Source organism: Peromyscus leucopus, unplaced genomic scaffold (assembly GCF_004664715.2).
Source record: "Peromyscus leucopus breed LL Stock unplaced genomic scaffold, UCI_PerLeu_2.1 scaffold_347, whole genome shotgun sequence".
Classification (NCBI taxonomy): domain Eukaryota; kingdom Metazoa; phylum Chordata; class Mammalia; order Rodentia; family Cricetidae; genus Peromyscus; species Peromyscus leucopus.
In genome coordinates this window covers 84473-98847 of record NW_023505230.1, presented here as the reverse complement: position 1 = coordinate 98847, position 14375 = coordinate 84473, and the positions used below count along the sequence as shown (strand labels likewise).

General features: G+C 36.2%; 1 protein-coding gene across 1 annotated transcript; it reads right to left on the bottom strand.

Moving 5' to 3' along the window:
* Positions 1-4226: 4226 nt before the first annotated feature.
* LOC114697492 (KATNB1-like protein 1) lies at positions 4227-13918 on the bottom strand. Its single transcript, XM_028875748.1, is given in 11 exon segments — positions 4227-4881; positions 7060-7153; positions 8638-8727; positions 9352-9441; positions 9535-9585; positions 10270-10379; positions 10770-10774; positions 11636-11919; positions 13271-13311; positions 13801-13893; positions 13895-13918. Coding segments are annotated over 11 exon segments (915 nt in total). The 3' UTR covers positions 4227-4848.
* Between the last annotated feature and the right edge of the window lie 457 nt (positions 13919-14375).

Below are 14375 nucleotides of genomic sequence, written 5' to 3'. Positions count from 1 at the left end.
AAGGCAGGTAAATTTCCAAGTTCGAGGCCAGCCTTATCTACACTGTAAGTTCTAGGATAGCCAAGGCTATCCATCAAAACCAAGCATGCACGTGCACACTCACAAACATACACACACACAAGAGAGACAGAGAGATATAGAGAGACAGAGACAGAAAGACAGGGGAGTGCATGAATGTACCCATACATACAGGAATGCATATATGTACACATAGAAGAAAATCTGTAAGAACAAGACCAAGTGGTTCACCATGGGGTAGATTAATACATGTTTAATTTTGGGGGGACTACTTTCAGAAATCAGTATGTATCTTTTGTGACTTTAAAAATGAATTTAAAATCACTTTAATGATTCTCAATTATTTCTAGATAAAAGTGGAAAACCCAGGGAACACTCTTCAATTATGAGAATTTACGTATTTCACACATTATATGAAAATACCCATTGCATTTTATAAGCAGTCTTCATTTGTACAGTTTTTACGTGGGATGCAGAAACCATACAGCAGAGAAAACAAATGTAACAGCCTTTGTGCTATGTGCTATATGCTTCCAGCTCTGGTGGTTCAGCATATTCTGGGACTAGTGTCTCTTTCTTATCTGGAAAAAAACAACTCTTCTAAGAACTTTGGTATAAATAAAAAATTCACACAATTCTTGAATGAAAACACAGTATTTTAAAGTTTAAGGATCAGAGCTGGGTGGTAGTGGCACAAGCCTTTAGTCCCAGCACTCAGGATGCAGAGGTAAGCAGATCTCTACGAGTTTGAGGCCAGCCTGGTCTGGTCTACAAAGCAAGTTCCAGGACAGCCAGAGCTATACAGAGAGACCCTAGGGAGAAAAGAAAAGAAAAGAAACAAGTACTTGAGCAAGTCCATTTGGGGGCTGAATCCTTATCTGGACCTTGGAAGTTCTCATCTGAAAACAGTTCAGAGAATAAAAAATTCTGCAATATCAAAGCAAAATATATATATTTTGAGACAGGTTTCACTGTGTAGCTTTGCGCCTTTCCTGGAACTCACTTGGTAGCCCAGGCTGGCCTCGAACTCACAGAGATCCACCTGGCTCTGCCTCCTGAGTGCTGGGATTAAAGGCATGCGCCACCACCGCCCGGTTCAAAACAATATTTGATGACAGATTTTGAAAAAAAAGATCTGTCAGTGGTTGTGGTGTTGCTTTTACTGGAACTACAGGTAAACAGCAGCCATATCATTTTGTCTTGTAGTAATTCCTGTCTTCAAGGGAGAACATGATTTAATGTTCTGTGAGTGGTTGTACATACTTTTTACTAAAGTTTGGTTTTTAGAAGATATTGTTATCTTAATGCCTTGACTCAGAGAAAATTATGAAGATAGTATTTTAATATACTGACTTTTAAACTATGTCAAATACAGTACTGGAAAATGTACCCAGTATACTGGATACGCAATGTACAACGTTCTTTTCTATTGCTATAGTGTTGTTAGTGACTCAATACTGATATAAATTAGAAATATAATATTTAGGGATAATTTTTGTTTGTTTGCTTTTTTTTTTGAGACAGAAGTCTCACCCTGTAGCCCTTGCTGGCCTGAACTTGCTATGTAGATCAGGCTGGCTTCAAACCCATAGAAATCACCTGCCTCTGACTCCAGTGATGGGATTATAGTCCTGTGCCACCAGGGCAGGCTTAGGAATGAACTTTTTACTGTATACTACTGTCGCAAAATAAAAGGGGGAAGAGGAGACTACTGGAAAGAATTTTTAAAATTTTATGGCTAGAAAAATTAAAGAACAACACATATCAGCAAACACCTATCAATACATGATACTACTTCCATCTGAAAGAATCCAGAAAATAACTCTGTGCTAGAAGTCATGCCATAAGTCCACTACAGATGAGTCAGATTTGTGGTTCTTACTCTTCGTCTTTCTATGGACAACAGCCAACTGACAGGACCATTTCATTAAGTAGGAAGAGAACCAGGAGTACCTAATGAAATATTAGCTTAAATAATACTTTTTCAAACTCCTTCACTAACGTAGGTAACCAGAAACTTAAATGTGATTTCTATTATCAGCATTCAATAGGCAAGAATCCTTCCAATTAATTATGGCTAATGTTAATCATATCAATTTCAGAGAACTACCGACTTAATGGCTAGAAATACAGCAATGGAGGCAGACAACCATGGTGAGGGTTCTGTATCGAGCATGTTTAGAGTCATTAGCATTTAATTCCTTAGTAGACCTTAGAGTTTAGTTCTAGTATTGTAACTCCTCAGATACTCACATCCAAATTCCCACATTTCAGGATTTATACATAAAACTGATGCCAATTATTTAAATTGCTGCCAAAATTATTTTAAAAAGCTATCTGCTAATACTTGCTTCCCAATTTTAAGTCTTATTCTGACCATGACATATTACAAAAATCAATTTATCTGTAGTGGGTGCAAATTATTTGATACCGATCCTCTATCACCTCAATAATCTAGCTGTACTATTTGCAAGGTAAAGCTTTTTTTTCTAGGTTTATTTATGTATTATGTATACAGTGTTCTGCCAACATACATGCCTGCATGCCAAAAGACGGCACCAGATTTCATTAGAGATGGTTGTGAGCCACCATGTGGTTGCTGGGAATTGAACTCAGGACCTCCAGAAGAGCAGCCAGTGTTCCTAACTGCTGAGCCATCTCTCCAGCCCATAAGGCTGCTTCTTACATTATTCCGAGCATACAAAATAGAGCATGCCATTTTACTCCATGTCAGCAAACACATTTAGGCATAAGCATTCTGTTAAAACAATAGCACTGTTTCTTACTCAATTTTTATTGATACTTCATTTAATTGAACTTCGATTTTTTTTCAAAGACACTGTTTAGTCAATAATCTGATCCATGTTATTTCATACTGTGCAACTAAAAATTATAAGGTATATTAGATCTTACTTTGAGTATGTTCCCCTCAAAACTGGAAATCTATACTATCATACAAATCAATCATTCTATTTCTCTTTGAGAAGTAAACTATGCACACCACATTCTTTGTGATCACACACTGAATTTATTAGATGGATACTGAAGGGAAAGTGCAATCTGAAGCCATGGAATGACTTCATACATGTGAAAAGTTAATGAACTTAAAAGGATCAGAGACTCAAATCCTTAGTCTCATTAGTATCACACTCCACCCATGTTAACCTGTCCAAACAGGTTCAATAATACCATGAAAACTAAAGAACTAAGAAAGGTTGTATTTCCCACCTTCAGGTTTCAGAGATGATGCAGGTTTATGAAATTCTTACATCCTGAAAAATGATTTCTTACATACCTCACCTCTTAACCACAAAATTGCAGTCATCTGGAATGACTCTAATCTGAGGACATGATAATCAATTACTACAACCAATGTTCATTCTGTGGAGTACATAGCTATCTGGAATGATAGCTATACAAAAACAGAATTTGGTGAAAAGTAACACTTTAAACATTTTCATAGCAAGAAAAGATGCTGGGAGGCTTATTAGTAGTCACTGTTTATGTGTTAAAATGTTAAAGGCGTACACTGAATATGAAGAGAAAATTGATTTATCTTTTCTGGAAGTTTGCAAGCCTTATTCAAGAAAGATGATAGATGGACCAGAGAATTCAACTGCAATTCTAAGACAGGTACAATTCAGAACTGTTAAGGTATTCCAGAATTGAGTACACTAATGCTAAAAGTGATTATAAAAAACAACAAAACAAAACAAAAAATGCTCACATACAATTTGGTGGGATTTCATACTAACCATTAGAGGAGGTAGTGATACAATGTGTTGGAACTTAAAGTACAATGTCAGCATTAACTGTAAACAATTCTGAAATACGTATGTAAACTTTTCAGAACACATGTAGTGAAAAAGAATTAGATTTCATATAAAATTAGAATTGAAAAAAGCAAAAAATAGAAATATTTAGTAAATTTACTCAAATGAAGTTTAAATGTTACAGAAATGAAAAATATTAGAAATCCATATACAATAAAAAGTGAATATAAATTAGCCAACTCCAAGAACATTTTCAGTTAAACATTCATACAAATACATATTCACCTTTTTCTTTATATAAGGATAACACATACATACAAACATAACAGGAAGATTCTGGCAAAAAAAATCAGAGATGCTAAAAATTTCTCAAGTTTAAAAAAATGGTGTAGAATATATTTCAACAACAACATTCTACATGAATGTAAACCCTGATTTAATTCCATGATTTTATCATGCCAGAAGCATGGTTGCTTTTAATTTTTAAAAAGAGATATTGGTATTATAACACATTGGCTTATCAATAATTAAGGCATTTGTACACGGTATCAGCGTGGACAAAAAAATTTAATATTACTTACTATGATGTTTTAAACTTTCGAAGTCTTTTCAACAGAAGAAAATAGCTGCACACATTTAAGTGTTTCTTCATAAAACACAATAAAATTAATGATTGGTCTTTATAGTTCCTGGTAAGAAGTCCTGTCTTGCTTTCGCATACTATAACTGATATTCTTATGCAGGATTGAGATAAGACCCAGCAGTTCTTAAGCAACGCTACCAAACAGCCATAGAGATCTGTGTGCAGCAAAGGCGAACAGTCTTCATAGTGCACTTTCACCTCATTGAAGTTGAAGCTGCTCCTTCCGGATATTTCCACTTCAATGTGAAGTAGATTGTTAGGATTTCATTAGTGGTTTTATTATGTGGCTTTTTAAAAGAAAAAATTGGTTTTATTTCTTCAACAGTTCACAGTTCTCAGGAGAGACCTACTTCTGGAAATCATATAATCCAGCACTGTTTGAATAGCCAAATACTCTTTAGAAGATGAAATCTCTCAATGTAACTGTAATAAATAAGCATCTACGTCCTTAAAGGATAAAACAGAAACATCCCATTAGTTAATAAAGCAAATACAAACATACACAACCTCTTTCTTTTCTGCTTTGTTTCTTAATTTGCCCTAGTCCCCTTTGTAACCTTTAAAAAAGAAGGAAGAAATCTTATTCAAAAATTTTATCTGCATTTGTTTATTGCAGGGTCTGGAACATAGTACATGTTCAATAATGGTGAGTAAATACTAAGTGAGTGTTTTTGATTCCTGTGCTCAAACAACTCCACTTTGTAGTTAACATTTGCAGGAACTCTGTAAGTGCTGTATAAATCAAAGCCTGAAGCATAGTTTGACAATATCATTTCTCTCATTTTTAAAAACGAATTATTTTTATGTGTATGAGTGTTTGCATGCTTGTATGTATGTACACCACATGTACACATTGTGCCAGAAGAATCCAGAAGAGGACACGGAATCCCTTGGACCTGAAGTTACAGAAAGCTTTGAGCTGCAAAGTACATGGGTACTAGAAAGAGAACCCATGTCCTGTGTACAAACAACACATGCTCCTAGCCACTGAGCCAGTCACCTCTCCATATCCACTCCCCACCCTACAGTCATCTGCTTGGATTTTTAACCTGAAAAAAAAAAAAAAAAAAAAAAAAAAAAAAAAAGACATAGTGGAGCATTTAAGAACTGCTGTGGGAGAGGAAGCCACTGTCTTCAGTGAAGCCTGAGAGGACAGCTCATAAACAAAACCAAAAGCAAGGTAAAAAGACAGAAAAGTGGAATGGGGACTTAGGAGAGTAGGGTGACTGGAGGTGGTGGGGGAGCTATGATCAGTACCAGAATGTACTATACACACGTATGAAACTGTCAAAGAAAACATTACTTTTTAAAATGACATATTGGGGGCTGGTACTGTAATGAAGACTTTATTATAGACCTTACATTGAAATTAATTGACAATTTTCAGTATTATCATAGTATCTTAAGGCCATGTTTATAAGAAAGCTTTTCCTTTTTAATAACAAGAGAATTTAAGATAGCCAGGCTTGGCAGCACATTCCTCTGGTCCCAGCACATAGAGGGCTGCAGCAAGAAGATGGTAATCTCAAAACCAGTGTGGGCTTCACAGTGAGTTAAGGATAGCCCTACCTAAACAGACCTTGTCTCAATAACCATAACATAAAAAAAAAAAAAAGCAAAATTCTAAGGAAACATGCTTTCTCAGCTCTACGAAGGTCCTCACAGCAATGTGTTATGTATACTTTAAAAAACACGAGCCAGGCGGTGGTGGCGCACGCCTGTAATCCCAGCACTTGGGAGGTAGAGGCAGGTGATCTCTGTGAGTTTGAGGCCAGCCTGGTCTACAGAGCTAGTCCAGGACAGGCACCAAAGCTACACAGAGAAACCCTGTCTCAAAAAAAAAGAAACAAGCCGGGATGATGATGATGAGTGCGTGGTGGTGGTGGTGGTGGTGGTGGTTGGTGCAGCACACCTTTAATCCCAGCACTCGGGAGGCAGAGCCAGGCGGATCTCTGTGAGTTCAAGGCCAGTCTGGGCTACAGAGTGAGTTCCAGGACAGGCTCCAAAAGCTACACAGAGAAACCCTGTCTTGAAAAAAATCAAAAAACAAAACAACCAACCAAACAAAAGGATTCTTGCCAGGCACGGTAATACACACTTTAGTCATAGCATTTGGGAGGCAGAGGCAGGCAGACTTATATGAGTTTGAGGCCATCCTGGTCTACATAGCAAGTTTTAGGCCAGCCAGGGCTACATAGTGAAACCCTGTCTCAACAAAAACAAAGACAGACAGACAGGTGAGGCAGAGAGGGATAAAAGGGATTAGGGAATATTTTGAGTACAATCATGTATAGGTACACATTTAATGCCTGATGTCATTTGTTCCTTTTTATATAGGTATCCAAGCAACATTTCATGAGCCAATGATATGAAGATTTCCTTAATCCATACAATGCTTTTATTTCCTGGTAAATAACTACTCATGACAGTAAATACCCAGCAGTAGGCAGAAATCTTTTTTACCAGTAATTCTTTCTGCAATTATAACTATCAATGTCTTCCCGGAGTTTAAATATTAAAATCTAAACTAGCAATGTACCTTTTCCCTGTAAAAGACAAGCATATCAATACAGATCACTATTATATATATTCATGTCTAACTTTTAAATTACAAATACAGATTACCTTAGCTATATTACCAGTATATCCTGGAACCAAAGTAAGATGGTTTTCCTGTTCCCATAATCCATTCAACTGCTGCTTTAAAAGCTTAATATTTCTGAGAGGAAAAAAAAAAAAGAAAGAAAACTGAGAAAGCAAATACTAAGATATGGACTTGTTTTTAATTTATATCAGTTAAAAAAAATACACTAAAGTCAAGCAACTTCTTAAAGTCGTACTAGCCAGGCACAGAAATTCAAGGATATTTAGTTACAAAAGTAGATGAGACAACAAGCAGGTATTTGTAGCATGTGAACATCTTGAGTATAACACAGAAAATTCTGAGTCTACAAAGATTATAGAATTAAGAGGCCATTAGGGAAGAGAAAGTATTGTGTTTTCAGGACTGTCTGGCTTTTTGTTTCTTTGTTCCTCCTCCTTTTTTTTGGGGGGGGGGGTTTCGAGACAGGGTTTCTCTGTGTAGTTTTGCGCCTTTCCTGGAACTCACTTGGTAGCCCAGGCTGGCCTCCAACTCACAAAGATCCGCCTGGCTCTGCCTCCTGAGTGCTGGGATTAAAGGCGTGCGCCACCACCGCCCGGCTTTTTTTTTTGGGGGGGGGGGATCTCCTCCTATTTTTTTTATTTTAATTTTAATTTTATTTTGTTATAAATATGATTTTTTTCTTTTTATTAAAATAGAAAAGGGGAAATGTGGTGGTATTCTAATTGTACTGAAATGTGATTTTGATTGTATGTTAATAAATAAAGCTGCCCGGGGGTCAGAGCTATTAGAGCCATAGACAGAGTGTGGCGGTGGTGGCAGTGTCTCTCTGCCTCAGCCTTCTGCTTCCCAGAATTCTCCTCTCTCCTTGTCCCACCTACTTCCTGCCTGGCCACTGGCCAATCAGTGTTTTATTTATTGACCAATCAGAGCAATTTGACATACAGACCATCCCACAGCAATGCAGCCTAGGCTAGCCTCAAACCTGTGGTCTTCCAGCCTTGGCCTTCCCAGTGTTGGAATCATAGGTGTGTTCCACCATGCCTGGCTTAGAGTCTAGCTCATCTGTGTAGAAGCCTCCTAATTTCAAGCTAAGACAATATTCAAATCATGATGATTATCACATTTTTTTGTTTTTGTTTTCATAGAGATCAGGCAGGATATTTCCATTTCCTACTGCACCAAGGGCAACTGCTTCCTTCTCTCTTTTTGGTACAGTGCATATGAAGGTTTAAACCACTGCTGTGGGTTTTCATTCTTGAGGGAAGGGCTGAGATAGGTGTGCTGTCTTATACTCTGCACTGAGGAAGTTGGGGCTAAGGACTGTTGAATTGAAGATAAGCCTTGGCTACACAATGAGACTGTCACAAAATAAAACAAACAACAATAAAAAATAAAAGCTAGGGTTCTGGCAGAAGAGATACAGGGAGTTAAGGGGCTCTGTGTGGTTCTTCATAAATAAAAAGCACCTCAGTTTAAGATTTCTCTGAAAATGAAGAGAATAAAATTATACAATGATGATGATGGGATAAACTCACTACTTTGTTAAGACATGTTTCCATAGAAATTTCAACATGAATTATCTTTAAAGCTATACATACCCATCACTTGTAATTTCTGATTTAGATGAGAGTTCTGACCACCACCTTTTTATTACTGCTTGAAGCCAGTTTAAGCCAACTATTACATATCTGAAATGAAATATTTTGACAGAATTTGTTTCCATATAACAAGCCTTCAGAAAAGATGATACTCCCCCACCTAAAAGCCCCCATATATAACAAGCCTTTAGAAAAGATGATACTCCCCCACCTAAAAGCCCCCATATATAACAAGCCTTTAGAAAAGATGATACTCCCCCACCTAAAAGCCCCCATATATACACCTACCTCTCCCTTAAGAAAAAGGTATTTCACTACTTTCATGATCTTCTTTATAAAACCATAATTTACACAGCTATTCTTAGATGCTTTTTGTCACTATCCTTTATTGTTTACATTTCTTTCCTAATCATACTAGAAACTCCTTGGAAATAGAAACAATAAGGCTGGAGAGAGGGCTCAGTGGACAAAGGCACCTGACACCAAACCTGACAGTCCAGTTAATCTCTGGAATTCACATGGTGGAAGAGAGAACCAACTCCTACAAGTTGTTCTGACCTCCTCTGTCACAATAAATAAAATGCAGCTCAGATTTTTAAATTAAAAAACCAAGTATCATATACATCCCATGGAGCCCAGTCTCCTACCATGTACTCACAAACACAGAATTGAGAATGTTCAAAGAGAAAAAGGGAGATTTAGATTAGTACTTACTCTTCAAATTTGCTTTGAAGTAGAGATTTTACTAGAGGCAGTAAGTCTACACAGCAGCCAAGTGAGATATATTGCTTTTCTTCCTGTAAACTAAAGGAAATTCTAAGTTACAAAATATGAACTAATTAGTGTTTTTCTTTAAAGCTTACTTTTTTTTTTTTCTGAAAAAAATACTGTTTTTACCTATTGGTTAGAACAGGAAGGCAATCTACCACAACTCCAAGGTCTTCTATCCTGTGAGTACAAGACAGACACCAATGCTTAGAGAGCCGAGGTCCTTACTTACATTCATATTTACAATCCCATCCTCCTTTGGAGGCATTCAATACTTACTAACAAATAACTTCAGTATTTATCTTGAGTCAAGTACTGAGACATAAAGGGGAAAACAGAGACAGGGCTTGCTTTCCAAGGCCTGAGTGGCTGTAGAAGGTGGATAGTTATTCAAAGAGAGACAAACAAGTAAAATACACAGAGCAGGATGCTAACGGTAAATGCTACAGAGGAAGAGAAAACAGAAAGAGATGGAAAGAAATGAATGACATCTTTTTAAAGTAAGTACTCAATGAGGCATCAATTAGGTATCAGTAAGGGAGTATTGAGAAACTTAAATAAAATGAGGTCATGCTTAAAGTTCCCAAAGGGTTTTTTTTCAAATGCTAAGTTTCCCACATTTAGTTTTACAGATAAGAATGATAATCAGAAAAAGTAAACAGCTTTGTTCTATCAGATAAAACAGTTTTCTGTATCCTCATTACACTTAAATTGGTGATGAATGTAATTTAAATAATACCGACTCTCTGGATGCTAAATACAATAGTTTAAATTTTTAACCAATAAGAGCTTTTTAAAAGAGTCACTTTTCATATCTCATTAAAAGCTATTCATGTTAAATAAAGATCAAAAAGTCACACTCACCTCACTAAATAAGCTACAAGTTCACTTATACTTCTCTTTCTCCAGAAAGTCAAAGCTACATTCAATCTCAAATTCCTGCTGAATAGAACTTGGGCCATTGTCTCATGGTCCTGAGAAAACCTGAAAGGCAATCATCTAATGTGTTAAAACCACATTGAAACATGACACAGACTTTCTTTCTTTCTTTTTTTTTTAAATGAAAACAGTCTGGTAGACACAGCTTTAAATTATACAAAGGCAACGCCTTATACTGACCCTCAGAAAGGAATATTACAGTTTGCAGTTGAATACAGCAAATGAATGATGTGACAAATTTAGGACCGTTTCTCTCCTCCCCCTTGCTACCAAATTTTCAAATTTATAAAGTAAGTTATTTCTAGCTGACCCAATTTTATGCATGTGAGTACAGTGAAAGGTAAGCGCATAGGCCAGTGAGCAGCACTAGCATATATATTCGCTTATATATGAGCAAATGAGCAGCATGAGGGAGGGGTGCGAACCTGAGCTCTGTCCTGTTAGAAATGTTACAAATGCACCATCTAAATGTATTTTTAAATAAGGTAATACATGGTATGAAAACTTTAGCTCAACCATTATTTAAAACAAAAAGTGAATATTCAACTGGCAAAAGTGTCTGACATCATTCTCCAGAAAGTTACAGCTACTAAAATGGAATGTGTCTTCCAAATTATGCTTTACACAATGACAAATAGGTACATCCAAAAGTTAAAAATAACGTTTTTAAAAACTCTTCTTTTTGCCTACACGGAAACATATGAATTTATGAACATTTTCAATGCTAAAATACACATTGACTTCATTTACCAAAAAGCAATAGCATATTTTTAGTCTTTACATATCACCATTTATTTAGAGTATCTCTGGTTTTTCTATTTAAACTGTTTCTGTGAATGTCATGATGTGTGTAAATATATGCATTTGTATAATTGCTTTCCTTAAGAGTTAAGTTTACAGTTATAGGAGGTAGTAGCAGGTTTGGGGACACAAGTTTCCACTAGGCAGTTCTAAGAACCCAGCAAATGTACTGGATAGCAGACTTCAGTGATCTGCCTTTTAAGGCAGAATGTCTTTCCCCCCTTCTTAAGTTTCTCCTTGCCAACTTGTCATTTTGGGTATTTATGGTAGCCTGTCAGGCATTTCATCCTATTTTAGAAGTTAATTTAGAGACGGGGGAGGGGGTGTTAATATGTACAAATGTCTTAGGGAAATTATCATCATGCAAATATGTATTTAATGGCTGACTATCTGCTAAGAGAATAACACAAGGGGGGAAAAAACCAAGAAACCAAAACCAAACCAAAGCAACCCAGGAGTACAATATGAATAAAGTTAAGCTAAAAATGACTTACCTCAGAAAAGAAACCACTATATTTTGATGATGGGCTTTCTGTCTGTGAAGACCCAGAATCACTGGCATTAACTACAAATGTTCGACTATCATGGCGCAAATTTTCGGGCAGATGGCCTGCACAAGCCAGTTCATTTTCTTTATTTGCCATGTCACAGCCCCCACTTTTAGGGGACTGCTTAGTTCTGTAACAAGGATTTGGAAAGGGATGACGAACTAACTTTTTGTGATAGAGCACCTTGCGCAGTTTATCTGGGCTTTTCACAGCTTGTCCAACTGTTCTGTAAAAAGAATTTATTTTCTTAAGTGAAACGAAGAAAAGTTTTTAAATGAAGGTTTAATTGGCTACATTTTACAACTGTAATCCACTAAAATTAGAAGATAATAATTTAAAAAGTCTTATTTTGAAGAGGAAAATAAAAGTTACAAATTATCTGGAAGGCAATGAACAGAATGTGGCAAGTTGTATGACATGAAAACAAAAAAGGATAACAGCTGCTGCTTTTACAATAAAATATTAAAGGCCATTCTGGGAACAGGAAACTAGGAACACTTGAGACATCTAAGGTTTTTCTAAACAACTAAAACTTATTTTTCTAGTAAGTGAAAAAGTATTCATATTTGATTATTTTAAATTTATTTATTTTAAGCTGAAGCATACTGAATTCTGTGCATGAAAAGAACACAACACAGAAAATCTCAGAGTACAACAGTTTCCAGATCCTTTGGGACTGTTTATTATTTTGTCTTTTTTGCTTCCTTAGCACTGTAAGAGAAGCAGTTTTCTCTTACCATGACTGCCTCAACACAGACCCAAAGGCAACAAGTCCTAGACTGAAGCTCTGAAGCCAGGAGCCAAAAGCAATAGTTTTCCTGAAACAGGGTCTTTTCCTGTGTGGCTCAGGCAGAGTGTGCATGCCTAATTCTGCTGCCTCAGCCTCCAAAGTGCTGGGAATCTAAGCACGCAGTACCACAATGGCCCCAAAATGTTTCTTCCCTATAAAAAGTCACAGTACTGGGAAGCTAACTAACAAACATGCTATCATAGAATGTTTTATCAAAAGAAATATGGTTTTCAGAACAAACAGAAAAATTATGAAAATAGCTGTTTCACAATTTTATCAATTTTTGAGCCTCAGATTAACAGAAGACTACTGTATTTTCATTTCTTGTCTCTATTTGGTCTCTTGTTATTTAATTTTATGCTATTTCTGAACAACTTATACTGTATACTTGTAAAAGAGTAGAAATGGACAAGGTGAACAAGGACTTCAAACACTCTCTGTAAGGGCCTCAGGGAGTCCTGGATCCTCAGATCACACCTTGGATACACGTAGTTTAGAAAGCTGCCATCTTGGGAACTCTGGAATGCAGGCCATTTTTACTACTTTCTGGCTATCTGATCCTGAGCAAATCACTTATTCCCTCTGACTATTAGTATTCTCTTCACTGTATAGGAATAATGGCATCTACATAAGGAACAGATAATACTGATGCAGTAGTACAGAGCCTGGCACAGAGAACTGTTTGACAACAAGTTAACTACAATTATAATAAAAAGAATACTTATTTGTTTTATGTCTTCATCTCTAACTACTTCCAGTATTTTCCAACAAACTTTAAAGCTCTTACCTACTTATGTAAGCAGCCAACTGTTTTGGAGATTTCTTAACCTGAAAAATTAAAGTAAATGGTGGCATCATGTTCAGTTCTTTAGTAGAGTTATAACAACTTTATGACTAATGTCAACAATGCAGCTTACAATTCAACAGGATATTTTTTTCAGGTCAATGTTTTCTCTGTCCTAATACCATGGTTTCAACCACTAGGTACACTATTGTGTTTTGGTATGTTTGGGAAAGCAACCTACCTGTCCCTTTTCACAATACTTGTAATATACTGAACTTAAAGGGTGCTTAATAAATCAGTTCAAGTTTAATGTGGTTTAAAGCAAATTATTTCAGTGCTAATTAACCTTTCAATGAACAAAAGGCATCTCTCAGTTCCTTGTTAACTAAAACATTTATATTAACAGCTTATGAAAATAACTTACCTGCCAAAATTGCCTTATAACTTTAGGAATATAGTAATAGTTATGCTTCATTAATTCTACTTAATCTAAGAGATTAAACAGATCTAATAGTTTAAAGTGTCTTACTTACCTCCTTCATGTTCTTACTAATGAAATTAGAGATCCTCTTTCTAGGAAGATCAATGGGATGATCCTCAATACTATTAGAGAAGTTTCGTTTTTTTAACATGGTGGGTGTCAGATGCCATAATCTCTTAAGTACCTAAGAAAATAAAAATAATAAATAGAAAATTAAAAAAAAAATTGAAGAACCTGATCTTTTATAGCATGTACATACACATACATCAACAGCTCTGTGCTGTGCATATGAGGCTCAACAGTAAAAAAGGACATACTTCGTGTGTGTGTGTGTGTGTGTGTGTGTGTGTGTGTGTGTGTGTACATCAAATCTACAATATACAGAGATTATGGTTTTCCTGAGAAGCAGTTCAGGCTGACCTGAAACTCAATGTTTCAACTTTGCCATTGCCTCCTAAATTCTACAAATGCAAGTATAAGCCTTGTTTTAAATATTTCTGAAACCTGAAACATAGAAGAAGCACAATATACAGTATCCCAGGAAATTTAAGGGTCTCTACCTTCTCATGGCTTAGTCTGGAGGCTGTTTTGCTATAGAGTGAGAAACAAGGCAAGACAAAACCACAG